At 52.1% G+C, this 25,861-nt stretch overlaps 8 protein-coding genes across 8 annotated transcripts; 6 read left to right on the forward strand and 2 right to left on the reverse strand.

The window, feature by feature from the left end:
* The first annotated feature begins 1,792 nt into the window (after positions 1 to 1,792).
* On the forward strand, positions 1,793 to 6,277 carry B0H65DRAFT_208324 (RNA dependent RNA polymerase-domain-containing protein). Its single transcript, XM_062821896.1, has 3 exons — positions 1,793 to 4,925; positions 4,979 to 5,293; positions 5,364 to 6,277. Exons 1-3 carry the CDS (start codon positions 2,038 to 2,040, stop codon positions 6,214 to 6,216), a joined length of 4,056 nt encoding a protein of 1,351 aa, XP_062682129.1. The 5' UTR covers positions 1,793 to 2,037; the 3' UTR covers positions 6,217 to 6,277.
* Positions 6,278 to 6,534: 257 nt separating this feature from the next.
* B0H65DRAFT_494581 (Alpha/Beta hydrolase protein) lies at positions 6,535 to 8,759 on the forward strand. The gene has a single exon (XM_062827777.1). The coding sequence runs from the start codon at positions 6,908 to 6,910 to the stop codon at positions 8,561 to 8,563; it is 1,656 nt and encodes a 551-aa protein (XP_062682130.1). The 5' UTR covers positions 6,535 to 6,907; the 3' UTR covers positions 8,564 to 8,759.
* A 2,566-nt stretch (positions 8,760 to 11,325) lies between these two features.
* Positions 11,326 to 13,529, forward strand: B0H65DRAFT_558404 (cytochrome P450). The gene is made up of 2 exons (XM_062830099.1): positions 11,326 to 11,678; positions 11,783 to 13,529. The coding sequence occupies exons 1-2, from the start codon at positions 11,397 to 11,399 to the stop codon at positions 13,406 to 13,408; spliced, it is 1,908 nt and encodes a 635-aa protein (XP_062682131.1). The 5' UTR covers positions 11,326 to 11,396; the 3' UTR covers positions 13,409 to 13,529.
* Positions 13,530 to 13,744: 215 nt separating this feature from the next.
* Positions 13,745 to 15,403, forward strand: B0H65DRAFT_208404 (uncharacterized protein). The gene is made up of 2 exons (XM_062821897.1): positions 13,745 to 14,315; positions 14,415 to 15,403. The coding sequence occupies exons 1-2, from the start codon at positions 14,244 to 14,246 to the stop codon at positions 15,279 to 15,281; spliced, it is 939 nt and encodes a 312-aa protein (XP_062682132.1). The 5' UTR covers positions 13,745 to 14,243; the 3' UTR covers positions 15,282 to 15,403.
* A 757-nt stretch (positions 15,404 to 16,160) lies between these two features.
* B0H65DRAFT_442879 (uncharacterized protein) lies at positions 16,161 to 17,022 on the forward strand (the record flags this gene model as incomplete). Its single annotated transcript, XM_062825602.1, has 3 exons — positions 16,161 to 16,437; positions 16,500 to 16,796; positions 16,916 to 17,022. The coding sequence occupies 3 exons, from the start codon at positions 16,161 to 16,163 to the stop codon at positions 17,020 to 17,022; spliced, it is 681 nt and encodes a 226-aa protein (XP_062682133.1).
* A 332-nt stretch (positions 17,023 to 17,354) lies between these two features.
* B0H65DRAFT_509203 (uncharacterized protein) lies at positions 17,355 to 18,162 on the forward strand (the record flags this gene model as incomplete). The annotated part of the gene is made up of 3 exons (XM_062828290.1): positions 17,355 to 17,669; positions 17,799 to 17,968; positions 18,042 to 18,162. The coding sequence occupies 3 exons, from the start codon at positions 17,355 to 17,357 to the stop codon at positions 18,160 to 18,162; spliced, it is 606 nt and encodes a 201-aa protein (XP_062682134.1).
* A 999-nt stretch (positions 18,163 to 19,161) lies between these two features.
* B0H65DRAFT_574529 (uncharacterized protein) lies at positions 19,162 to 20,661 on the reverse strand (the record flags this gene model as incomplete). Its single annotated transcript, XM_062830582.1, has 4 exons — positions 19,162 to 19,742; positions 19,843 to 19,943; positions 20,051 to 20,464; positions 20,539 to 20,661. 4 exons carry the CDS (start codon positions 20,659 to 20,661, stop codon positions 19,376 to 19,378), a joined length of 1,005 nt encoding a protein of 334 aa, XP_062682135.1. The 3' UTR covers positions 19,162 to 19,375.
* Positions 20,662 to 21,818: 1,157 nt separating this feature from the next.
* Positions 21,819 to 23,095, reverse strand: B0H65DRAFT_509220 (uncharacterized protein; the record flags this gene model as incomplete). The annotated part of the gene is made up of 4 exons (XM_062828291.1): positions 21,819 to 22,197; positions 22,269 to 22,369; positions 22,426 to 22,839; positions 22,943 to 23,095. 4 exons carry the CDS (start codon positions 23,093 to 23,095, stop codon positions 21,819 to 21,821), a joined length of 1,047 nt encoding a protein of 348 aa, XP_062682136.1.
* Positions 23,096 to 25,861: the final 2,766 nt, after the last annotated feature.

A 25,861-nucleotide genomic window follows, 5' to 3' on the forward strand; every position in this document is an offset into this window, starting at 1 on the left:
TAGTGACAGTGGCAGCAATAGCGATAGTGACGAAGATAGCGATAGCTTCACGAATGTACTTGGTTGATAGGCGCAGTTAGGAGTTAGAGATTGGCTATACACCTTTAAAAAGTGGGGGGGGGGGGACTATGTGCGCATTGAAATGGGTCTATTTGTCCATGGATCGCGATTGGCGGACTGGCAAACGAAGTATGGACGCTGCATGGAGAGGCAACGTTTGGGGTCAAATCACCAGAGTTTGTTGTAGGTAATGACGGCAAGAGGTGCCATGTCCAGAGAGAGGCTTCCTTCCTTGTTTATCTTGTGTGCCTGGATGGCGGAAGCAGAGTGAACAAAGCCGAGCAAATGCTGATTCTTGGCTTCCAGAAGAATATGAGGCCTGAATTCACAACTCAGGAAAGCACGTCTTCTTGTATGAGCTCCTTTACCAGCCGTGTCTTGGCAGGCAGGTCCTGGACATCCGGATTGTGCTCAGTGTGGTGATGTCGTTGGAGGTCAGAGAAAATTAATTGTTAGTGCAGCCAGGGGACGTCGGCCAAGCTTTATCCGGCCCAGGCAAGTCTCCGGGCGACAAATGAAGTTTCACAGAAAGCGCTTTTGCGGGGTAGTGGGGCTGTTAGCGGGGTAGCATTGAGAGTCCACTGCCCCGCTCCAAGTCTCACCTCCGAGCTTTCGCACAGCTTTGTCAGCCCTTTGAACTGTTGGTAGCAGTGACGACCCAAATGCCAACTTCGCCAACTTCCTCACGATTTTGTGTTCGCCGCGGCGTGTCAGATTTGCCAATCCTCACTGCTTCCTGATGATTTCTGACATTGATGGAACTTTTCCAACCCGATTTCTTATGACCGACATGAATTAGACGATCCACCATCCTGTCGACCTTCCCTTTCTGCTCTTTCTCCAAATGTGTTTGTCAGCTGTGACAGAGCCCTAGAGCAATGTGGAAGGAACGACAAACATTCACGTCTCATTTTGCATCCGGGTAACGGCATATCAACAGTGCAGAGTCCCGTCGCAATTTCGAAATCTGGGAGAAAGGTCGGATGCAGTTGCCCTCTGGGAAGAGACAGCGGGAGTCTTCGAGATGGATGTTGAACGGCAGGAGCGTCTCCCATGGATGTTATCGATAAGACACGATAAGATAAGCTTCCACAGGGCAGACATCCGATCGCCAAGGGAAGTCGTCATTCGTCGCATTTCTCGCCCACCTCAGACAAGGAACAATAAGACGACGCAGCAATAAAAAGAGACGACACCCTTGCACGCATCCACCACCAAAAGGGCCTCCTACATTTGCCAAATCGCCCATCACCAACTGCACAAATCCCAGCCCAGTCAAGATGGGCCAGATACGAGACCATTGGCAGCCCTATGCTGTGGGAACAGAAACACGACATGAAGCAGTTGTAGGCCTCTCGCATCTGGCAGTGCCATTTGGGCCTATCACAGCTGCTTCAGCTAACCGCCAGCCTGCCTGTCACCACCACTGATGCGGGGCGTTGACGCGGGCAACGACAGACATGGACGACGTGAAAAGGACCGTTCATGCCATCAACATTCGGGGCGTTTCTCCGGTCCCCTTGACAAACAAACAATGTCTTTTATTTCCCATTCATCTGGTCTGAAATCCACATCCTGACTCTCCAAGGTCGTCTCGTTTCTGTTGACAACTTTTGTATGGTCGACGGACGCACGTTCGACGCGCCTGTCATCCCATTGCCAACGCCAAACCATCAAGGTCCTCAACTCGTTGCAAGTTGGAGCCTTGAGCGCTCAATCTCGAGCTTCATTTCCAGCCCTGCCGCCTTCTCGCCTTCACGTCTATTTTGCTTCGTCAATACCCCTCAGTGCATGTTGCTTTCAGTTCCCAAGCCTAAAGCGCACATGAACCACTTTGGTCAACCTTTGGTGAAGCTTTTCCCTGGTCAATGGCTTTCAAGTTCCCCTAAACATGTTGATCTAAAAATGCTGACACCCAAATAGCCCTCATAAATACTTGCTAGACAGCTTTTTGCGCAAACCATCCTCTCGCCCGCCATGGAGGTCTTTATCAGTAATCTTCCTCGAGATCTTTCCGAGAGGAGTTTGAAAAGCCATCTGAAGCCGTTCATGGACAAACTCCACATCCATCACTATGACTGCGATAAACGGTCCGACAAACCCTTTGGGAAGATCACCTTCGTCACCCAAAGAGAAGCGATGAGTTTCCTTAGGACACACGCTCGTCTCAATATTATGAATCAGCAGGCTTATTGCAAGGTCAGCCATCCACAACCAAAGGACATACAGAACTTGGTCAACGGCATTCGTCACGAGGCCGAAGAACAGGAAAGGCGGAAGAAGGAGAGGGAGGAGAATGCCAACAACAAAACCCAGCCTACACGCACTCCAACTTCAGCACTTGATGCCGACGTACTTGACTGCGGACATTGGTCCTACATCAACGGCAACTTGACCTTCATCCCCGAGTGGTCGTCTACCCTGCGCGTCTCAGCAAAGTTCGCTAAGCACGACCTCGTCATTACCTCTTTGGATGGATCTCAGGTCTCCATCCCATATCGAAGCATCCAAGAACTCGTTTGGTCCAACAATGGACACATCGCCGTCACTCTCACATACGCCCCAACGTTTCTCTCGCGGCCAATTCCATCAGATCGACCCGGACAACCCATGAGGATGCGCCTCGAGGCATGCGACAGTAACCACGCCAAAGTATCCAAATTCTGTCTGGTCTATCACTTCAAAGTGTTGGACAATCATTTGCACCCCAATAAGGGTCAAAACCAGGGGACTGACTTCCATGCCGCCATTAGAGGACTGAATGAGCAAGAAATTTTCTGGGTCACGCCTTATACATTCCCCATTCAGAGCGCTTCTCCACAAGACGCATATCCTGTCGCAGTTGACAGGCTTAAGGCGGCTCTTGTGGAGTACCAAGGGGGAAATACGTTGCCTTACAGCCTGCTCTTCAATCTTCAAGCGCTGGTGTACAGATCGTATCTTCACCCGACAACCGTGCTAAAGCTGGCCAGACGCTTAGCAAATATATTCGAAACTGCTCGGCGCTCAGGTCAGCGGCAGGATCCCATCTCTGTTGATGCCTTTAAGGACCTCTTCAAAAGCATCGACTGGCCGTCGCCGAGCCTCTCAGGCTCCGAGGCGCTTGCCCAGTTCGAGGTCGAAGGGATCATAGAACACTTGAACAAAACGGAGAAGCGCATGCGTGAGGGCCACACCATGCGCCTGAACGACGAGATTCCATCCGGTCTTACCAAGATCTATCGGGCACTTGTCACGCCAACCAGAATCGAACTTCACGGGCCTGAACTGGAAGCCATGAACAGGATTCTTCGAAAGTTCCCAGAACACCAGGACCACTTCCTTCGAGTCCAGTTCGGCGAAGAGGATGGACAGGACCTCTTCTTCAACTCGACGGTCTCCATGGACACCATATACCAGAGATTTAAAGACGTCTTGACCCAGGGCATTTCAGTTGGTGGTCGGGTTTACAGGTTTCTCGGCTTCTCCCACTCCTCCCTCCGAGCACATAGCCTTTGGCTATCGGCGCCCTTCGTTTACAACGGTCAACTGAAGATATCTGAAAACATCATTGAGGCTTTGGGTGATTTCCGCAAGATCAGGTCGCCAGCGCGACGTGCGGCACGCATAGGCCAGGCCTTTTCAGAGACACCATATTCCGTATCGCTCTACGATAACGATATCGATGTGATACGGCATAAGGACGTCGAGCGCAACGGCCGCGTATTCAGTGATGGAGTTGGGAAAATATCGCAAGGTGCCCTCGAGGTGATTCATCGCGAGATCCCCGAATCCAAAGGCTATCCGAATTGCTTCCAGGTGCGATGGGCTGGAGCAAAGGGCATGTTAGCTCTCGATACCCGGCTCACTGGGAGGCAAATCTGTATCAGAGATTCCATGGAGAAGTTCCGCAGCCATGATGAGGAACATCTTGAAATATGCGACATGGCTTCAAAGCCGATTCCTCTGATGCTGAACCGCCAGATGATCAAGATTCTCGAGGATATGGGTGCCCCAGCCAAGTGGTTCATGCAGCTTCAAGAAAAGGAACTCCAGCGTCTTCGGGCGATCACGGATAGCGTCCATAACGTGGCGACCTTCCTCAAGCTGCAGTGCGTTGGAGATTCTGTTCACCTTAGCCAGTTTCTCAAAGACGTCCACAAAATGAACATCGACTACCGAAAGGACCAGTTTCTTCGCGGTCTTGTCGAAGCTGTCGTGCTCAGAGAGTTGCGCTTGCTCAAGCACAAGGCTAGAATCCCGATTCCCCATGGCATTACTCTGTTTGGCGTGATGGACGAGACAGGCCTATTGCGCGAAGGGGAAGTATACGTCACCTATGAAACCCTGGACGGTCGCTTTAAAGACCCTCCAGCTGCTGGCCCTGTTGTGGTGACCAGGTCTCCGGCCTTGCACCCCGGAGACATCCAGGTTGCCCGCAACGTCATTCCACCCGCGGGGCACCCTCTCAGAGAACTGAAAAACTGCATCGTGTTCAGCCAAAACGGTGAACGTGACCTGCCCAGTCAGCTGTCAGGTGGTGACCTGGATGGCGACACTTTCAACGTGATTTGGGATCAGAGGATCGTTTCCAAACTCCACACTTTCACAGCGGCCAATTATCCACGTGTCAAGCCCCTGGAATTGAACCGAGAGATTGAGTCAAAGGACATGGCCGACTTCTTCGTTGAGTTTATGAAGGCCGATCACCTGGGGGTAATTGCGGTTCGGCACATGATCCTCGCGGACGTACGCGATAAGGGGACGCTAGATGAAGACTGTCTCACCCTGGCAGAATTGCACTCCAAAGCGGTCGACTTCTCCAAGTCGGGGCTTCACGTGAATATTACCGAGTTACCAAGACCACCACCTTATCGGCCTGATTTGTAAGTGCTGATATACCTTCCTGCTTCTGTTCCCTGCTAATGATGACTGCTAGCCTTGTAAACGGACCAGACATTAAAATCCATGACAAGTCCAAGATTGACATGGAAGAGCAGTACCTTAGGCAAGACAACGATGATGGAGACGACACACCGCGGTACAAATACTACGCATCGGAGAAGATTTTGGGACAGCTTTTCCGTGCTGTGGACGAAAAGAAGATATGGACCAAAAACATCAAGCTAGAAGTCCCATCGGGGGGTCTTCCATTCTGGAATGAATTGGAGACATCCCTGCTGAAGCGTATCCGCGCTATCGGACAAGTGCGGTGGCGACATCGTCTTGATGAAGCCCGCCGAATCTGTGAATCGTAAGTCACGGGCCTTTTCCGGTCGCTGCTCATAGTTGCAACCAACTAACATCATTTGTCATGTTATCAGTTACGAAGACGCCATAAGGGACGCCATGGTGGAGTTTGCTGATTCTCCGACCCAGCCCCTCAAAGAGTTGGAAGTTGTCATGGGATTTATTCTGAACAAAAAAGGCATTCAGAGCAGGCGGCAGCGAGACAAGTCATCAAAGCTGTCGGACGCGTTCGTCCGTATAACTAAGATGGTGACGAATGCATTGCGTCCCTCCTCTCCGCCTGAGGAAGCCACATCAGAGCTCCACGCATTGGAGCTCTGCATTGCCTGTTTTTATGTGGCATTTGAGAAGCGACGCGAACCAAAAGAGTATTGGAAGCGTCAAGTCGCTACAGACCTTGAAAGCTTCCGGCTCGTGGCTAGCTCGGCATTGCTTCTCGAGATCAAGGAGCAGGAGAAGAGGATAAGGCTAAGGCATGCCGCTAGAGCCGGCGGATTCGTCGGCGTCCGGGGAGGGAGCCGCGTTGCAGGTCGAGGAGATAGGGGAGACCATCGGCAGCCCATCCGTGTGGATGTTAACACGGCGGCTCATGCAACGACCCAGCAAAGCGCGTTTACTGGTGTTGCATTCGATTCGGGCTCACCAAGCAGCACGTCGGCCCCAACGACCCCGAGCTCTGGATCCAACTACACGCCTAGTAGTGGGTCAGTCACGCAAGATGCCATATTTAACGACCCTACAGGCCTCTACCCGGGCTACCAACCGGAATTGGTACACGCACAGGCTGCCGCAAGAACGGCGGGCGTTTCGGGAGGAGAGGTACCGAGTGGTTCGGCTGCAGGCATGCCAGTTAAACTGACACCTGCGGACCTGATGGCGCAGCTTGCGGCTCATTATGCACAGATGCAGATTCACCAGAGGAAGTAGCATTTCTGAGGACATTGAGGACCGGCGGGAGTTGACGGGTGGACAGTGTGAATTCAGCGGTTGATGAAGCGGAAATATTTTTGGATATCACGACTTTGACGAATTTCCATTTCTTCTCTAGCTTATGGTTTGGGATTGTAGGGTATTTCTCGCAATATAACGAGCACTGAATAGCCAACTTTAAGTGTTGTTGACGGGAGAGGGCTGGGGTCCTTTTCCCCGGCTGTTCCCCGGCACCCCGGACGTGTACCCCGCAATTAGCGACCTCCCCCACTAAAATCCCGGGTGGCAGCGGCGGGAAAATGCTTTGCCGCCAGTAGACCAAGAGCCGAACCGCAGGCCCGGAGATGGTGGGCGGTTGCACCCATCCACTCCGACGTCACTCCGATCATCCTGTGCTTTTTGATTGCGTGATGAGTTACAGAGTATTTGAATGTCTCCTGTCTCTCAACTCAGAAAACTAAACATTCTCAGCAGGTGACTGAGTGATCTTTTCCCATCCCATTGCATCCCATTGCAAACATCCCGGTGTAAACAAATCATCACCAAATACTTCCTCAGCTCCCGGACTTACAGGCCCACAGCGGGAGTTGGACATCGGGTCTTAGCGGATTGCTCCACCAAGAACGACTTGGCGAACATCCAGACATCAACCTCATCAAGTCCGGTATCTCAAGAGACACCAGCAGCAATGGCGGCAGCAAAGAACGGACAAGGCATGCTCTACGTGACGATGCAGCCCCAGGAGGGCCTCTCGCTCGACCAGTTCCACGAGTGGTACAACAACGAGCACGGCCCTACCCGTCTGCGTCTCCCCCAGATCTTTTCCAACGGCCTGCGCTACCAGGCCACCGACGGCCAGCAGCCGCACTTCCTGGCCGCCTACGATGTGACCGACATGGCCCACCTCCTGACGCCCACCTACCTCGATCTGCGCGCCAACCGGTCCTCCCGTGAGGCCGAGACCATCGGCCAGGTCAAAGTCGACCGTTTCTTCTTCGACCTCGTCTGGACCCAGGAAGCCTCGTCCTTCAAGCCGGCCGAGCAGTGCACTAACGCCGAAGCAGAGGGCCGCGTTCTGGTGGCTGTCGACGTCTCGCTCAGCCTGGCCAACGAGCCCGACGCCGCCGCCGAGAAAGTCATCCAGTGGTACGAGGAGGAACACATCCCCATGCTGTCCAAGATCCCCGGCTGGTTGCGCAGCCGGGTGCTGCGGACGCCTTCTTCTATCGAAGGCTCCAACGCCGGCGAGACCAAAATCATCACCCTCCACGAGTACGCTCCCCAAAACGGCCTCGGCGGCCCCGAGCACAAAGCCTCCATGGACACCCCCTGGCGCACCGAGGTTTTTGACAAGTACATCACCGAAAAGGGCCGAAGGACTTACTCCCTCTTCTACGTCTTCGGGCCCGCGCCCCGCGATCTGGAGCACCTCTCCCGCTTGCCCGCCTCCAAGGCCTTCTCCGCTGCTGCCCCCCGCCTCACCACCACCGCCGGCTCGGAGGGGCCCATCATCTCCAGCTACATCACCACCCCCCACGACGGCCTGACCATCCCCTACCAGCTGGAAGGTAACCCCTCTCCCACCGCCCCCGTCATCGCCTTCTCCAACTCCCTCCTCACTTCGCTGCACATGTGGGACCACCTGGTCAAGCTGCTTAAGCAAGCTCGGCCCGATCTGCGGATCCTGCGGTATGACACGCGTGGAAGACACGCTATCTCCTCCCCCCCGCAGCCTGCCACTTTGGATCTCCTAGCCGACGACCTCGCCTCCCTCCTCGACGCGTTGCGCATTGATAAGCTGCAGACGCTAGTCGGTGTAAGCATGGGCGGCGCCACGACGCTCAATTTTGCTATCCGCCACCCTTCTCGTCTCGGCAAGTTCGTGGCGTGCGACTTTAACGCTGCTTCATCAGAAGCCAACACGCAAGCGTGGAAAGACCGTATCGCTGTCGCTGAGTCTGATGAGGGGAAGGGGCTTAAAGAAAAATTGGCGGCGGTGACGGTGGAGAGGTGGTTCCACCCCAACACAATGGAGAAGAAGAGGGAGACGGTGGAGTGGATGACGGAGATGGTTGCGGGGAATGATGTGGAGGGTTTCCGGTGGTCTTGTCAGGCGTTGTGGGGGTATGATTTGAGGGAGAAGATGAAGGGTGTCAAAGAGGTGGAGGGGTTGTTTGTGGTGGGGGATGGGGATGGTAAGGGGGCGTTGGTTAAGGCTATGGAGGGTTTCAGGGGGTTGCTTGGAGACAAGGGAGGGGAGTTAAAGGTGGTGAAGGAGGCGGGGCATTTGCCGATGTGTGAGAGCCCGGAGGGGTTTTGGGAGGCTGTTAGGGATTTTATTTGAGGGAGGAAGTGGTTGGATAGGTAAAGAGTGAGAGATGAGGGTTTGATGGTGTTGAAGAAGTAACGAAATGAATGAGAATCTGGCGTTGTCGGTTATCATGAAGGCTGCCTCTCGTGTTGTTGAGGTGGGCGTATTATGCACTTGTGGTGGGCGGATGCATCGAGAATCCTTCAGGACTGCAGTGAAGCAAACATCGACTCGCTAACTGCACGGCGGGCTGACAGCGCGGGGCGGCCGGGCGGGCTCACATCGGGATCCGGGAAGCCGGACCGGGTAAGGTACCGGGTGCGATTCCAAGTTTCAAAATCTCGAGGAGAGTCGTGCGCACGAATGACGAAAACAACAAGCACAAGATCCAAGGGGATATCGTGTCAAGGTGGTGAATGTGGAGTCCTCGAGCGTGTAAAACGATCTAGGTTTGGTTGATTGCAGGGAAGTGGAAACAATCGAGCAAACCGGCAGCGACGCAAAGGAGTGGTGGTCGGGATCACGAATCGTGTAGGTGAGAAAGGCGTTCTTTCTATGATGGCGGAATTGCATCAGAACATCCAAGCGATATGGACGTCTTCAACAAGTCGCTAATTCGGTTTCAGATTGTAAAAAACCCGTAGTCGTTGAAGAAACCGTTGCGTGATCATAGAGGTGGTGAGCCGCCTGGGCATCGCATGTTTGTGAGAAATCCGGGGTACCGGGAGCCGATCCGGAAGCGCGAAGCAAACACAAGACAGTCCGGTTTCAACTGGAATGAGCGATCCAGCGATTGGAAAGTCTGGAACTGTGGAAGGTACGGTTGATATGCCCCTTTATTATAACCTCCGACTTCCTGCTGAGGAGCGTGGGAGCAAGCAAATACGGAAGTCGAAACGGGGAAGGAGGCCGTGGATGGCGGATATGCTTGCCATGAAGAGGTTAAAAGTACGGTGGTTTTTCCACTTATTGTTGTCGGGGGCTGCTTGGTTAGGTACACGCCCTCTTTTTATTCCATCACTTCCATTTCATCCTGCACGATCACGGTAATAGGCATTCCGGAGGATGAACCACAAAGGCTGCAGGACTTCGTCCACTCGGCAAAATCTCATGTGCCGATGATGTTTAGTAGCATGCTGGCCTTCCAAGTCGTTGCTACTCTATGCATGTGCCTCCGGTTTTATTCCAAGCGTGTCTCCAAGGCCAAATACTTCCTCGACGACTACGTACTCATCGCCTCATGGGTAAGAGCCGACAATCCCAATGGTGGAAACACGAACGATGGCTGTATTGTCAGCTCTCGCAAAAGGCTAACAGAACATCAGATCACAGCAATCATCTACAATTTCATCGCCCTTTATATGACCAGGTTCGGGCTCGGCCTGGACATGGGTGACTTCCGCTCGATAGAGGTATTATACCAAGAGAGGTGAGTATCTACACCCGCCGTGATATTCAGTGCCATAACTGCGTGTTGGGTATCGAAATTATCGTTCTTTATTACTCTCCTTCGCCTGGTTTCTTCTAGGCGGTGGTGGCAAAAGGCGTTGCTCTGGTTTCTGATGACGACGAGCACTGCATCGCTTATAGTCCTGTCCGTACTCCAGGCGTTCACTGAATGATGCGGAAGTGTTATAGCGCTACTCGTTGATCATCAGCCTGGACATTACGACAAGAACTGCGCCCATCCGAAAATGAACAGGGCATTCTCAATATATGCAAGTGTTTACGCGACTACAATGCTAAGTCCTACAAACCCCAGCTTCTTCAAGTGCGGGGAGTTGTGCGATCATCAATTCAGAGAGTGGTCTCGATAACACCGGTCTTACCCCGTTATTCAGGACTTCATACTATCGTTGGTTCCTCCGTTGGTGATTTGGAAACTGAAGATGAAGCGAGCTGAAAAGATGGCAATTATTTGTGCAATGAGCACAGGATGCTTGTGAGTACCTTACTGATGCCCTTGTACAGCCGCTGCATGGCGATGATGGGTCCCGTCATGTTAACGCACTGTTTGTTTTCAGTGCCGGAGGCGTCTCAATACCCAAGGTGGTGAAGACTTACGCCCTTCTTTTTGAGGGAATGGAGGAAGCGGTCCTCAACAAAGTTGATGACATATATTACCCCAGCATATGGCACTACATGCTCAAGGACCCCTACAAGGGTGGACTAGTCTGCGCGTTGGCCTCCGTCGAAGTCAGCTGCACCATAATCGCCGCCTCTATACCCTTCTTTCGGCCTCTGATACGAAGACTGATAACCAAAGACCAAGGTAGAGGTACTCCTGGAGATCCCGTCGCCATGAGTTCCCTACCAGGCAGTTGTAGAGGACATGCCAGGCTTGATAACACCGACGACTCTTGCAGGAGAACACCGAAAGACGACGATTTAGTTGCAATTTCTGAATTTGAAAGAAAGTTGTGAGATTGGATAGGTATAATTGGGTAGTAGACGCATGGCATTGGCATATTATGGAGAGCGCTTCATAAGGAGAGGAGGGTGTAATCAGCTCACAGTAATTGTGTCTACATCATTGGTTGTTCCCACAGTCCAAAATGCGGCCGGACCCATTTGGCGAGAAGGATCATGATGCATATGAACGACAGATTTGCTAGTGCCTTTACCAAGACTTTCACTGTAGTACAGACGAGTTTCTGCTCTGCTATGTAGTACGCGGCATGATTCACAATACTGACTCTCCATCGAAGGCTACGGTGACATTCGAGCCGGGATGATTCTATGAGTATAAGAAGCCATCATCTTCCTCTCGTTGAACGTTAACCATTTCGTTCCTTCGGAGTGCCAAGCTTCATGGTCACACAACAACAGAAAGCCCTGTCGTGAGTTCATGGGCTGACAGCATAGCATGGAAGTGCAACACGACACTGAATTTGCCGCTTTTACGCAGCACGGCGACAGAACCCCCGGTATAGCGTGGCCTTCAATGTCCTTGGTCAACCTGACCACCCTAAAATCCCCCATTGGGACAGCTCTCATTGCCGGAGTACTTTTGATCTTGTACCTTGCATATCGAGCTATCCTTCCCAAGCCTATTGCGGGTATCCCGTATAACAAGCATGCGGCTCGGAGTCCTTTGGGCGATATCCCCGAGATGTTGGGATATATTCGCAAGAAAAAAGAGGTGTTTGTGAGTATCTCCTCTCTCGGCTCTTTTGCTAGGAGCTCGTAGTAGACCACGACCCCTATGATGCGTAAGAATAAATTGGCTGACTTACCTGAACCATCATTCAGTCCTGGATGGGGTCCCTGACGGAAAGGCACAACAGCCCGATTGTCCAGGTCTTCATTAAGCCATTCGAAAAGCCATGGGTCGTTGTGGCAGACCCATTCGAGACGCAGGACATCCTTCTCCGGCGCGGCAAGGAGATTGACCGAAGCCTGCTCATCGGCGACATTCTCGGCCCCCTTCTCCCCGAACAGCACATGCAGTTCCACTCAGATGACCCGCGCTTCAAGAAAAACCGCAACCTTATCAACCATTTGATGACCCCATCGTTTATCAACCGGGTCAGCGGTCCCGAAACATACCGCGGCGTAAACCTTCTCATTCAACTCTGGAAGGCGAAGTGTGAGCGCGCCCAAGGCCGTCCCTTCTCTGCAATCCATGACCTCAGCCACAGCGCCCTCGACGCCATCACTGGCGCGCTCATCGGCCTTCCTGAATGCGAAAACATCACTTGGAAGCGTTTGGAGGCCGTCAATCAGGTTTCACTGCCCGAGGGTGACGTCGACCCGAGTAATGTCAACAAGCCAATCACCTTCCCCGAGGGCTCCATCCCCCCTTTCCTCAGCGCCATCATCACCATGACGAATTCCCTAATGCTCACCCAGCTTTCCCCTCTGCCCAAACCCACCTACAAGATCGCCAAAATGTTCCCCTCTCTGAAGAACGCCATCGCGACAAAGGAGACCTACATCACCTCCAAGATCGACGAATCCCTGGCCCTCATTAACTCCTCCAATCCCGACCAAGCAGACAATTCCCAACTTCCCCAAAACGCCATCCACTCCGTCCTCCTCCGCGAGCGCCAACTCGCCCTCAAAGAGGGTCGCACCCCCAACTACCACTCCCGCGCCATCTCGGACGAGTTCGTCAGCTTCCTCCTCGCCGGCCACGACACCACCGCCGTCACCATGGCCTGGGGCGTCAAATACCTGTCCGACCACCCTCGCGTCCAAGACCGTTTACGCGCGGAGCTGCGCGCCGCGATGCCTGCCGCCTTTGCGGAAAAACGGGCGCCGACGTACGAGGAGATCGTTGCCCTCCAGAACCAGCAGCAGGGAGGAGAGTCCACGCGGAGAAAGAGCGAGTATCTGGACGCGGTAATCGAGGAGGTGTTGAGGGTGGGGAATGTCATCGATTTCTTGCTTCGCGAGACGTTGCGGGATACCGAGATCTTGGGCAGAATGGTTCCGAAGGGCACGTCGATTTGCTTGGTGGGCAACGGGCCGGGGTATGTCAGGCCTGCTGCTTTGGTCGAGGTTAATGATGCGGTGCGCAGTCCGGGGGCGAGGAAGGAGGGGTCCAACAAGTTGGGGAAGATGTTGAGCGGGAAGTGGGATGATGGGGATTTGGGCGAGTTTAAGCCGGAAAGGTGGTTGAAGGTGAATGGGGAGACGGGGAGGGAGGAGTTTGATCCGCTGGCGGGGCCGACGTTGGCGTTTGGCCTGGGGCCGAGGGGGTGTTATGGGAAGAGGTTGGGGATGGTGGCGTTGAGGATTTATTTTGTGATGATTGTGTGGTGGTTTAGGCTGGGGAAGTGTCCGGAGGAGTTGAGCGGGTATGAGGGCGTGCAGAAGTTTGCTAGGGAGCCGAGGCGCTGTTTTGTTAGGCTGGAGGATGCGATGGGGCGCTGAAGGATGGTTGGGGGTCTGGGTCCGGGAAGGGACGAATCATGATCACTCCCCATTTTCAAAGCCCAATTCCAGTTTGTCAACAATTGAAGAATAAAAGATCTCCGAAGAATTGATTGATTAAGCTACAAACAAATGTTTTGACACAATCTCACGATGCGTTGAGGTTTTGTCGCGCAGTGTCTTTTGGTGTTCATGCAGATTCGTTTACGCTATCAGTACAGGCGGTTTTACAGGGATTTACAGGGGACTGTGCAGCTAAGGTAACCTTCCCCTCGAACAGAACATCACGCAATAACAATCTCATCCAGTCCAAAGTTCACGACAAAGAACCTCATCTACCCCTGAGCAAGTAAACAACCTCTTCCAATGTCAACCCTCAGTACACTAAGCGCCGAATGTCTTTCACAGCATAAGTCAATCGGAACAAGCGCAAAGCACCGCCTCCCATTCTCCCCTGTTCGTCCGACCCTGAACCGGGCACTGTGGGCCAATCGTTCGTCTGTTTGAGTAACCGCGCTTGTTTCACATCACCACCCTGTCACTTGTCAACTTCATGCGTTTCCTCGTTTAGAATGGGCCTGGGAAAGGGAAGACAAGGGGTAAACGAAAGAATTAAAGCAGAAGTTTTAAAGTCATGTATGGGCCCCCTTTGTCGTGGGTAAAGAGGGCTGCAAACTTCTTCTTTTTCCATTTCATCTTCTCGGCGTTGTCATTGATTGTACACGTTCTTTCTTTCATTGTTTACGTCGGCATTTTCATTCATAGACACTCATTCGGGATTTTGGCTTCTTTCTTTTGCTGTTCTGTTATGTCAACACTCACCATCTAATTCGCAATGTTTTCACCACCAAATTGCACCATAATCCCCTCCTCAGCCCCCAGCGATGCAGGCATCGCCGGCGCAGGTGTAAGTCCCCCCTCCCACCCTTATCCCCCATCCTCACTCACCCTCCCGCCTTCTTCTCCCCGCGTTCAAGTTTTCTAACACCCACACTCGAAAAAACAGGTCCTCATCTCCTCCTCCCTAACCGCCACCATCGCCCTCCTCCTCTCCGCCTCTCTAATCCTCCAATCCACCCTCTTCCCGCACTCCACAACCACATCCCGGCCCTCCACCATCCGCCGCAAGCTCCTCGCCTCCTACTCCGACCAGCAGATCCTCATCGGCATCACGCTGCAATCGCTCGGCCTGGCACGCTCGTCGCACATCATCCCCTACCACTTCTTTATCATCTGGATGCTTTCCCTGCTGTCCATGGCCACGCACAACGCCACGCTCCTGGCGCTGGTCCAGGACTTCAAGAGGGATTGGGTGTTGAGGTGGATGAGGCAGGGCCTGATGTTTGTCAATTTGGCGCTGAGTTGTGTTTATGGGGTGGTGGTGCTGGAGGGGAAGAGGAAAGGGTGGGAGGGGACGTTGCCGGTGGGGTGTATATGGGCTGCCAGTGATAATGTTTCTTCTTCTGGGTTGGAAGGAGGAGAAAACAACAAGAAGGTGGCAGCGGGTGGACTTGATTACGTGGGGACGATCGTGACGATTGCTGGGAACGTGGTGGTGTTTGGGCTGGCTACTTGGTACTTGCAGAGTAGGAGGCAAAAGTGGTATAGGGTTGTGCAGCTGGTGGGGATGCTTTTGATGATGGGGATTGCGGTTGGTGCTGCCGTGAGGGTGTTTCTGCTGTCGCAGGCGTTTGGGAAGCCGGATGTTCAGCTGAGCGATGAGGGGGAGAAGCAGTTGGGTTTTGGGAGCTTGTTGGGGCTGTTGATGATGGCTTTGCCGATTATATCGATCATTGAGATCAAGAGGGGAGATGTAGTGGTGGCGCCTCCCTTGAGGGATGATGCATCTGATGATGAGAAGCCGTTAGTATGATTAAGGTAGAAGGGCTGAAACAACGGAGGAGGGAAAGCAAACTTTAGCAATCCATAGTCTACTGCTTCTGTTCACATCGCCGTTTCATGGCTTGGGCGGAATTGTTCGCTTGGAAATCTCCGAGCAATGATTAGCGGTTTCTTCTCCCGTCCAAATTTTACGGCAATCGGAGGTCCGAAGGTGCGGGCACGGGATGGATGATACCTTGATATCGAGATACTTTAGCCTACAGTCCGGGCCGTCGTCAATTGGTCGGAACCGAGTGGACTATAACACGACCGCGTAATAAACTTTCTCCAAGATTGAGATAGATGAAGTCGGGTATGGCAGAGGATAGCCGGCTTCTGCAGAAAGTTAGGTAGGACTGAGAGTTGCGATTCTGGTCCGGAGTTTTGAGCTCGCGGTACTCAAGCCAAGCTGGTCGACAGCAAACGAGCAACCCGGTCTCAAGGTCTCGTGTGCGAAACCAAGCAATTCTAATCTTAGAATCAAAACGGTTTCGTTCCATCTTAAACGACGAGGCGAATCCGTGTTTGTGATTCCTCTGACCCTTGATCTCAGGCCAAACGGCATTGTGATATCGGCCAACGCGCTCACCTGCAATGGACCTTCCTCATCCGTCAACAACGTACCAACACAAGGTAACATCATGTTGGAGAAGTCCATACTCCAGACGGCAAACAACATTGGTAGCGGGACCGGATAAACATTATGCGTTCCCATGTCCGGTCAAGACGGCACGGTCGTTTCTCCGCTATAAGGACGGCGAAGAGCTCATCGAGTCGGTCCGGTCCGAAACCATCCATCACTTCGTGTTCACAGTATCTTCCCCTTCCATGTCATCACTGTGTGAAACTGAACTCTCAGCAGTCAGTCACGATGCGTCTCTCCCAACTCGCCGCCACCCTCCTGGCCCTACTAGGCAACGCCGCCTTCGCCAAACCCGTTGTTGTCCAGTCTCGAGACACAGTACATGTAGCAGCCAAGTACTGCGACGCCTCAACCAGCATTTGCTACTCCGAGTTCATCAGTCCCGAGAAGATCGCCTACCGGTTTGCCATCCCGGACAACGCGACCGCCGGCAACTTTGACGTCCTGCTGCAAATCGTTGCTCCCAAGGCCGTCGGCTGGGCAGGTCTCGCATGGGGAGGCGTCAGTAAGTCATTCCATCCCACACCCGACGACACTCTCAAATCTCTAACACCAAACAAAAAACAGTGGTCAACAACCCCCTCCTAGTCGCCTGGCCCTACCAATCCTCCGTCATCGCCTCCAGCCGCAAAGCCTCAGCCCGCACCTACCCGCAAGTCTCCAACGACGTCAGCTACAAGGTCCTCGCGGGGTCCGGAGCCAACGCGACGCACTGGACACTCAACGCTCTCGCCAAGGGCGCGAGTGCTTGGGGAACCACCAAGCTGGATCCCAATAGCAGCGCGGTTCCGTTCGCCTATGCGCAGTCCCGTAGCCCGCCGACGAACCCGGCTGATGTGGCTAGTAGGTTTAGCATCCATCAGAGTAAGGGGAAGTGGAGCCATGATTTGGCGAGTGGACGGATTGCCAACTTTTCGAGCGCGGTTGATCAGCTTTCTAGAATGGAGGCGAAAGAGGGGAGTCTAGTCGGGAAGACTAACTAGCCGATGGATACGTCAAGATGGTGATTAAGAGGAGAGCCACTCTCGAACACAGTGTTGCTGAGTTGGTTTCGTGTAGATCTATCCCTTGGTTTGGTAGACGTCAGTGAACAGAGAGATGGAAGAGAAGCGTTTGCCGAACAAGACATACATACACGCTCGGAATGAACGATCTGTCCGCATAACACCTTGTAGATATCCATCATATGCGCCCCAATCATGATTGGATGCTTGCCAGAAATCAGGGGTATTAGGCAAAACCGCATGGAGCTGTGATCCCGCTTCTACACCCTCGATATGCCTTCTGATGTAGGCGAGCCGTACCTGCAGGTAAGTACCTATTTAAGGACCAGCTGTTCACCACCAACAAGCAACGTTGATACCCGCCACAGCACTCCAAGTATCTCCACCCACCATCGTTATCCACTTCAACACCAACAAAATGCAGCTCCCCCTCCTCCGCCTTGTCTCCCTCCTGGGCCTCCTCTCCGGCGCCACAGCCCACGGCCTAGTCCAAAACCCACCCACCCGCTCCCCCGGCGACGCCACCGCCGCCGCCTGCGGCAAGACCATGGCCAACTTCTACAAGGCCGACAACACCAGCTACCCCGAAGCTTTACTTAGGGCCAACCCCGGCGGCCTCAAGGACGGGTACAACGCCAAGAACTGCAACCTCTGGCTGTGCAAGGGCTATCAGTTTGGGGATAACAAGGCTGGTGTGCAGCAGTATGTAGGAGGGCAGGAGGTTGTGTATAAAGTCTGGATTAGGATTCCGCATGCGGGGATATGTTTTTCTGTTTCTGTTTTTCGCTTTTGCGGCGGGCTGAGGTGATGTTGGCGATGGATTTGGAGGATGAGTGATGTGTGATGCTAATGATAAGAGCAGTATGCGAACGTCAGCGTCGTTGATACGACCACCAACTCGGCAATTGGATCGCCGTTGCTAGCTTGGCCGAGTGGTTACGCGGCTTCGTCAAACCCGCCGAAGAATCATACGGATTTTAAGGTCAAGATCCCGGATAACCTGGGAGGAAGGTGTAGTCAGGCTGGTGTTTGGTATGTTGTTCCTTCCATCGTAACCCAGCATCGTCGGTTCACTCGGTCTCTAACTGCAGTGGCTTTGCAATAGCGTCCTCCAGTGGTACTGGTTCGGACAGGCTCAGACTTATGAGTCTTGTACCGACTTTGTCGTGCCTGAGGTGACAGCAGCTGCCGATTCTCCGATCCGGAAGCGTGAGTGGTGGGCTTGAGGGGCCATCTTCGAGGAAGTAACTGTCGAAGCCGATCGATCGGATGAGATGTGCGTGTAGCTACTACTGGCGCGGGGAGAAAGAAGGAACGTTTATGGCCCGCCGGGAACTTAAAAAAGGTGGTGGTTAGCCGAGTGTTGCTGGCAAGTGAGAGTCACGGAAGGAAAGGGTTGGGGTGCTCAACTTCATGTAAAATCAATGTGCCTGAACTCACAACCTGAGGTGATGAGCAATGTGAGTAACATGGTGCTTTCCTTTGCTCTCGCTCACTCAGCTCTCATTCTGTGACTGCGTCATCATGACCAACAGACCTCATTAACGATGACCACCACGAGCCCGGAAACCACGATTCAGCCATAGTAGCTTCTTAATCTAGTGACTGCAGCAAGCTGAGAAGCTAGGATGGCGTTCCTGTATCAGAAGTACCTCTGTTAGTGAGAGCCGAGCTTAACTATGGCAGAAATGATCGGTCTACTACCCCTTTTTAACAGCCAGGACTTTGCATTTGGTGAGCTGAGGCTCGAGTTTCAACTCGATGCTTGAATCGAACCTTCTGTTCCTTTAAGGGAGAAAGTTAGAGGTAGTTGGCACTGCAATTGAATTTTGTTTCCACGACGAAATGTGCATCGCAGCAGTCACTACTTACCTCTAGATCTAGTATGCATATAAGACTCTGGAAGTAACCCAGCTAAACGGCGGTATCGACCCCTGGTTTTGGGAGAATAACTTTGGTGAAACGACGCTTTGAGGGGTGAAAGGGTTGTGGCATGGTGATGCACTTTGTTCCATGTTGGTGTTCGAGATCCCCGCAGCCGTGATCCCGTCGTGCCCCTGATGAGACAGAGTCCCCCGGCCCGCCGCCCGCGCCTGCAGCGCATTACGTCACAAGCAGGCACAGGGGCAGCCCTATAGCGGCCCGGGCTGTTCCCCGGCATCCTCTTGACATGTTCCAACAACGCACGAACGCAGTGACATCGCCATCATCGGAAACGCTCAGCAATTATATTACCATGCATTCAATATTCCGTTGATGGAAACCCGGAGCGGCTCTTTGGGTCTTCATACTCCGGGATCTGACATTTTTCAGGCAGTTCGGGCGCATTATCTGGTCGAAAATGAGGAGTGATTCTAGTGAGTTGAGGGCACAGACGCCATGTTCAGATTGGACTTGGCTGACAGCACTGAGACCCAGTACAGTAGTTCCCCTTGCCTTCTAGTTTTGCATCCCTCTTTCAACCTCCAGAATAGCAACTGAATCATCGTCCTTGGAGTGCTTGTTATAAAAGTCGCTCGAACCACCGCTCGAACCACCGCTCGGACTCCCATACCACGACTTTACCTTTCTCTGCTGATTATCTTGCAAAACACCCATAGCCATGACCTCCCCGTCAGGCCTCTTCTTTTCCCTTGTAAGCTTGGGTACCAAAAGTCGGATGAATGGTATGGAAGCGCCTATGATTGTGCAGCTGACTTCGACGGAGTTCAAAGCAATTCCCAAGCCAGCTGCGTAGAGTTCTTGTTGACCGAGAAAGAACGTTTCGTAGGTTTTTTGGACTTTGAGGATTGCCACAACCCCGGCTCTGGAGAGATGTTAGCGAGTTCTGGCAAATGCTACCTAGGTATACAGTATAACAGAAATTCCAGCTACGTTGATGCAAACACTGGAAAGAGGAAACTCACAAGCATCCAGTGCTCATAGCACATATGATGGCAATCTTTTGCTGCCGCTGCATTTGAAGCTTCCATACAACTAGTGTAGGAACCATGGATAGCAAGAAATCCTAATGGAAGGCAAGACAGGTTAGCAATGAAAACCAGCCAAATGATGGCCATGTGTAAGGTACCATGTTCGAGAATAAAATGGGAGAAAATGGCGGGACAAGCTTACCGTAAGAGCGGCGAAACCATATGCAGCCAAAGTCATTGGTACGGTTATGGTCCGTGGAATGCAGTGTGTATTGTCATCCTCATTCAAGAGCGCGACCAAGACGCTCCCGCATTGGGCAAAGGGCTGAACGATGGAAAGTGAAAAAAGAAAGACCGAGCTCGTTGTCATTGCGATCCAAAGGACGGTCTTCTGCGTCTTGTTTCTAACCAGCCAAAGAAGCGTGATAAAAAACGAGAGCTTGGAAACCCAGCAAATGGTAATGCCCGTGAACAACAACGGAAGTTGAAAGACGTGGTTTTTGTCGAACATCGGCCAATAAATTGCTTTACCTAAAGTTTTGATGTCGCTCGTATGGAAGCCAAGCCCGTACTGCGTGTCATAGAGGGCGAGAACGATATAAGCAGTGGCTATAACCTTTTACATGTTAGCTTCAGGCGTTCTCCAGGCTCGTAGATACCAGTACTTGCTGGTGGGAGGGACTTTCTTACCCAGGCAACAATCAAGACCCAATCGTCAAGAAAGTACTTGGTCTTCGAAATACGCTTCGAATAGAATCGCAGGGACATGCAAACAGTGGCAAGGACGTGAAATACAATCATGCTGCTAGCCATAGTCGGTATTGCAGTTTCGACCATTCGTCCCGTATCCCCGAGTGGTTGAGGCATTGTGTTGGATGAAGAAGTAAGAGAGTCAAGACGATTTTTTGACGGTGTTTGGAATAGAAACCTGTGCGAGGAAGTAGGAACAAACCCATTCATAAAACCCAAACAACCAGGAACACGGCGCCTTATAAGTTGAACGGTTCAAGAACCGTATCTAGCTGTCTGAGAGGAACTGAAGCCGCTAGTGAAAAGGGGTTGCCCATCTCTCAGTCCGTATATATGTTTATGGACTGTCTTGAATGCTGGAAAGACTGCAGGCAGTTTTCTCATCGACAAGACGGGGTATGTTTGAGAAGATCTTGATGTTTTCTCAACTGGACTAAAAGCAAACAAACAACCAATTTCTATCCCTTGCGGCGAGACATCCCAAGCCACAACTCGTTATCGTCACTTTACGCTTTCTCGACAATGCTGCATTCTTAACACCAGAAAGTCGATATTGAATCTATCTTTCTTTGAGGGAAGATCAGCGTACCTGTAGCAGTTCGCAAAGTTGGCTACAACTTTGGAGCGTTGCGTTGCTATCTGATTTGCGGAGCTGCCGAACGAATGAAATCACATGCTTAATCTCGAAGATGGTCGGGACTAATGGCAGTCACGATCTTGTTGCGTTTTCAGATTACTTGGATGTTTCCAATGGAACTCAAGGGCATTACATGATGTCAGCTCTTTCACTTTCTATACCTAGATTCGGAAGTCACGTTCAATCTGGATTGTGGTGGGCGGATGGGCCTGGGAAGGAATGCACGAGAGTCCATGTGGCAGTCGTGACCGACCATACCTTTAAATGCTGTGTTTATTCTAAATTTTGCTGAGCAATCCCTCTGCTCGATTCTTCTTCCAGAGAAGCATGAACTCCGCCAGTCATTCCCATTTTCGCCTTCAATTCTTCGTTTCTAGATGACCTGGCTTCGGGACGGGTGTGGCGAGTCCGCTTCCGGGGCCTGCCCACTGACCGCTCTGTACTTAAAACGCCTCCCGTCTCCTGCCGTCTCCTGCCGTCTCCTGCCGTCTTCCTCGACATTCGAACCTACACAAACTGGCCAACCAAACTGAACGCAACCACGGGCATGGACACTATCAAAGACACTCGACAACAAGATCAATCAGCGCTGCATTCCGCTGTCAACCTCCAGGATGGCAACCGAGTCGTCCTCCTTACCTGTCGACGGCTGAGTATAAGAATCACTCGAACTTTCAAGCCTCGCATGTCCTTTGCTCTGCCGATTGCGTTGCAAAACACCCATAGCCAAGGGCACCGGTCTGGGTCCAGATCCAGCGATTCCAGCCTCAGGATCGTAACTCTCCCCCTTCATTCTGGCCCTGATTTTGCGCACCAACGGGCTGCAGAAGGGAACACAAGCGGCTCCTATCGTGGCCGTGATCTCGGCTTGAACCAGGACTAGCATCGTTGCGATGTTGTAGGTGCCGTTGTCACCGAGGGTGGCGTTCATGACTGTCTTGCCAAGTCCGACGCCTCCGGCACTGAGAGATGATAATCAGTCATGAAATTCGGAGCCAGGCAACGGGCCAGGAGCGACAGGTTTGCAACTTACATGAAGCCCAAACTCATGGCGGATATGATGCTGATCTTTCGGCGGTCCTCCATGTTCAATCTCCAGATCACTAGGGTGGGAACCAAAGAGAGGGCGAAGTCCTATGCAATAAACATGTGAGAACAAGAATCCGGGATTGGCTGTCGGGCTGACTTACCATAAACACATGGTAAGCAGATGAGAATGTGTTATACGTTTTTACACTCTGCTGCTTGACGCAATAACTGTTTTCCCCCAGAAGTGGATTCGGCATCGCCTGAAAGGTGCACTGGAAGAAGGAGATGATGGAGATGCCCAGGGTGATGGCTGTGCAGGTGGTGATCAAGAACCAAACTGCGATCTTCTGCCATCTCTTGACAACGAGCCGAAGGAGGGTAATGCAGAAGGAAAGTTTGGAGACGGCGGTGCCTAAGACTGCGAAGAGTTCCATGATCGGGGACCATTTGAGGAGGACGACCACCTTCTGCATGACCTTGACCATGTCACCGCTAGCTATTAGCTTCTCGACGGGCACGCCAAGGCCATTGTTCGTCTGCCAGAGGACTATGACCGTGTATATGAGCTCTATGATCTTTTATCGGTGTTAGGTACGTACTTCACAGGCATTGTTCAGGGCCATCAACCAAGGGGAGGTCTTGAAGAGACATGGAATTGACAAAGGGAAAAGGACTTACAAAGGAGAGAACGAGTACCCAATCATCCAGGTGGAACTTCGACTTCGCAATGCGCTTGGAGTAGAATCTGAGGCAAATGAAGACAAGGGCAACAACAAGGTAGGTTATCATACCCCCAAAGAGTACTCCCAATGCATCCTTATCTTTGCCCATTTTCCCAGACTTTGGCGGTTCGTTGTTGTACAAAGCGAGTGGTATACAACAGAGCGGTTTGCCCGAATCCAGCGATGAGCCCAATTGGCACGATGAATGTCGAGATGGAGAACTTGTGGAATGTCTCTCGGTTATCTTGACTCTTTTGAGGTTGATTAAGCGGGCAGCTTCCAGTCAACTATATAACCTCAACCTCAAAGAAGCTAACATAGGCCTCCTTTCCATTGCTTCGCGGCGTCAATGGACTGCGTTCCTCATTTGACGAGTTTGCACATACAATGACGATTGCGATCAAAGTTGGAAGCGGAGGCGTCCAATACAGAACCTCGTAGGTCACGCTCCTACAGTCTCATGAAACTCTCATTGTCCAAGGCGCAACCTTCTTGCAGGGATCTCCGCGGTGTTTGCTAACCACCTCTCACCCCTATGTTGAATGACAGAGGCTGGCCAGGCCATTCTGTTCTCACAAACTAAGCTAAAAAGCTCTCGAAAACCTGTAACGTATCATTCTGCTACAGATATTCAGCATATATCTCGCAGAAGACCTCGAACCCCATCGAGTTTCGCAGCTTGATATGACCAAACCGGCTTAACAAACATGGACTTTACACTAGTCTGTCTTGAGCTCGATCACAAACCAGGAACGCCACGGACGCCGACATGAACAATGCTATTTTCATATCCACTAGTGTACTCGCGGCAAACTTTGTGGGTGCAATAATGGTTTGCTGTGCATACGGCTCCTTCTCCAGGTTTCGGATCATGCCGATCATGCCGTTACTTGCGGGGCCGCTTCAAACTGCAAAGACCTCAAAGGCGCCGTTTTCCTTGAGGTTTGCCATACAAACTGCTCGAGATTTCTCCTACGGCTTGCCTCGAATGGATTTGGCAACCATCGGTCCGCGCACCGGGAAGATGGGTAGGGAAGCCGAAGAAGAAGCAGATCAGATACCTGACAACTGACATGAACCAAATTTAGACTGAAACATCACACATCATCGTTTTTATTTTCTCAATGTTGTCGTCAGAATGGCCTAGAAGTCATGTTGATGCAGGTCGATCCGGAGCTGGTCCGACTTCCGAGCGCCGATGTGGGATGTGGGGCCAGCTTCCCGTCCGTCCCTTCCCGTCCGTCCACATTCCGATCCGGGATAGTGGAGCTCTTGATCAGTATACCAGCTCTGGTTTGTTCAATCTTCTTTCCCACAGCTCTATTATTCTTCTCAGTTTCTCAGGCACCTCAGAGGTCTCAAAATTCCCGTTTCTTGAGCGACTCCTTGTTCACAACGTCAATGGGTTCATTGATCAGTCTAGAAACTTAAGCCCCCGCCGCAGCTGCCACTCGAGCTCTTGAGCTTTCCCTTCTTCCACAACAAAACAATCATGGAAGACACTCGGCAATATCATCACCAACTTTGCGTTTGAAGACAAAAACTGCACTTTGTCGACTCCCGGAATTAATTCATATACACGACTGTATCAACTGGAGCATCTGATACGAGGGCTGGATGATAGTTTATCGCGATCAAACAAGGTGAGTCGATTGCACCCAATCGCCTGATTCCTCGCACATCCTCCAACGCTAACGCCAACCCAAGCTAGTGACCAACTACCTTCATCACCATATTCAACTTCTTCTTCCACACCTTTCTCGATGCCTCCCTCGACTTTTCGATCCTTCCTCGTCCACCATCTTCCAATCTGCAGTTTCGATCCTACGCCTCATATGCTCAGACCCGATACCTACCTACCTACGCAACAAGACGACTGTAGTTTCTCTCCCGTCCAGCGCCCCTCTGACTTCCAACGTCTCTGGATATCGTAACACTTCGTGTTCACAAATTCAGTTCGGCTACCGCCCGACTCTTTCATGCCTCGTACACCGACATCCGTTATCTTGCGATAACATTACGCCATACGGTTCCCATCACGAATGGTCTCGAACGGAAGAGCGGTCGACAGGGTATGCAAGGCGATATAGAAATCGACAAATATGGTGGCAACGACACGGAATCCAGAGAAAAGGTGGTAGCAATCAGCTACAGCGACGGGTTCGTTTCATGCCGCCGGTTCTGATCCCAGTGTCAGCTTCGATCAAAACCCATAAAACGCAAAGGATGACCTCCTGGTTGTCGAAGAAAGGTGTCTGCTGAGTCATTATTGAGAAAAATGAAGGCGAAGCCGTCGACGGGGCAACAAAAATGATGCGTTTTGGTCCAACAACCAAACCCAGGACTCGGTGCTGGGAAGGGCGAGGGGTGACTAGCCATCTTATGCTCGACCGAAGATGCATTTCCGGGACCGAAACAAACACCGAGCACTATGAGAGAAGCCCGAGGAAGCAAGGGAGTTTAGGGCGCAAAAAAAAAAAAAGAAGAAAAAAAAAAAGAGCCCGAAGGGAAATGGAAGCTTGGACAAAGTTGTCTGCGAAGCCAGCCGTTGGATCATCTCCGGAATATGTTCCGGAACATTCCCTGAGGCTGACTGTGCTGCCTTTACCGCCATCCGCGACCGATGTCTTCATACATTCTCCACCAACTCCACCTCGATCTTCAAAGACGATAGAGGGCGGGCAAAACAACACGAGCTCAACATCCCAGGTTCAGAACTGGGCAGTCAGTCACGTTGTGGGAATGAAAGAGTCCTGATGACTGATCAAAAATTCCGTGCCCAACCAAGACCGATGGGCATAGAGTCTAGAATGGTCATTGTCTCGTAAATTCTCACAAACTGGACGAGTCGGCTATCGATGACCATCCCCCATGT

This window comes from Neurospora tetraspora, assembly GCF_033439725.1.
Source record: "Neurospora tetraspora strain CBS 560.94 chromosome Unknown B0H65scaffold_4, whole genome shotgun sequence".
Taxonomy (NCBI): domain Eukaryota; kingdom Fungi; phylum Ascomycota; class Sordariomycetes; order Sordariales; family Sordariaceae; genus Neurospora; species Neurospora tetraspora.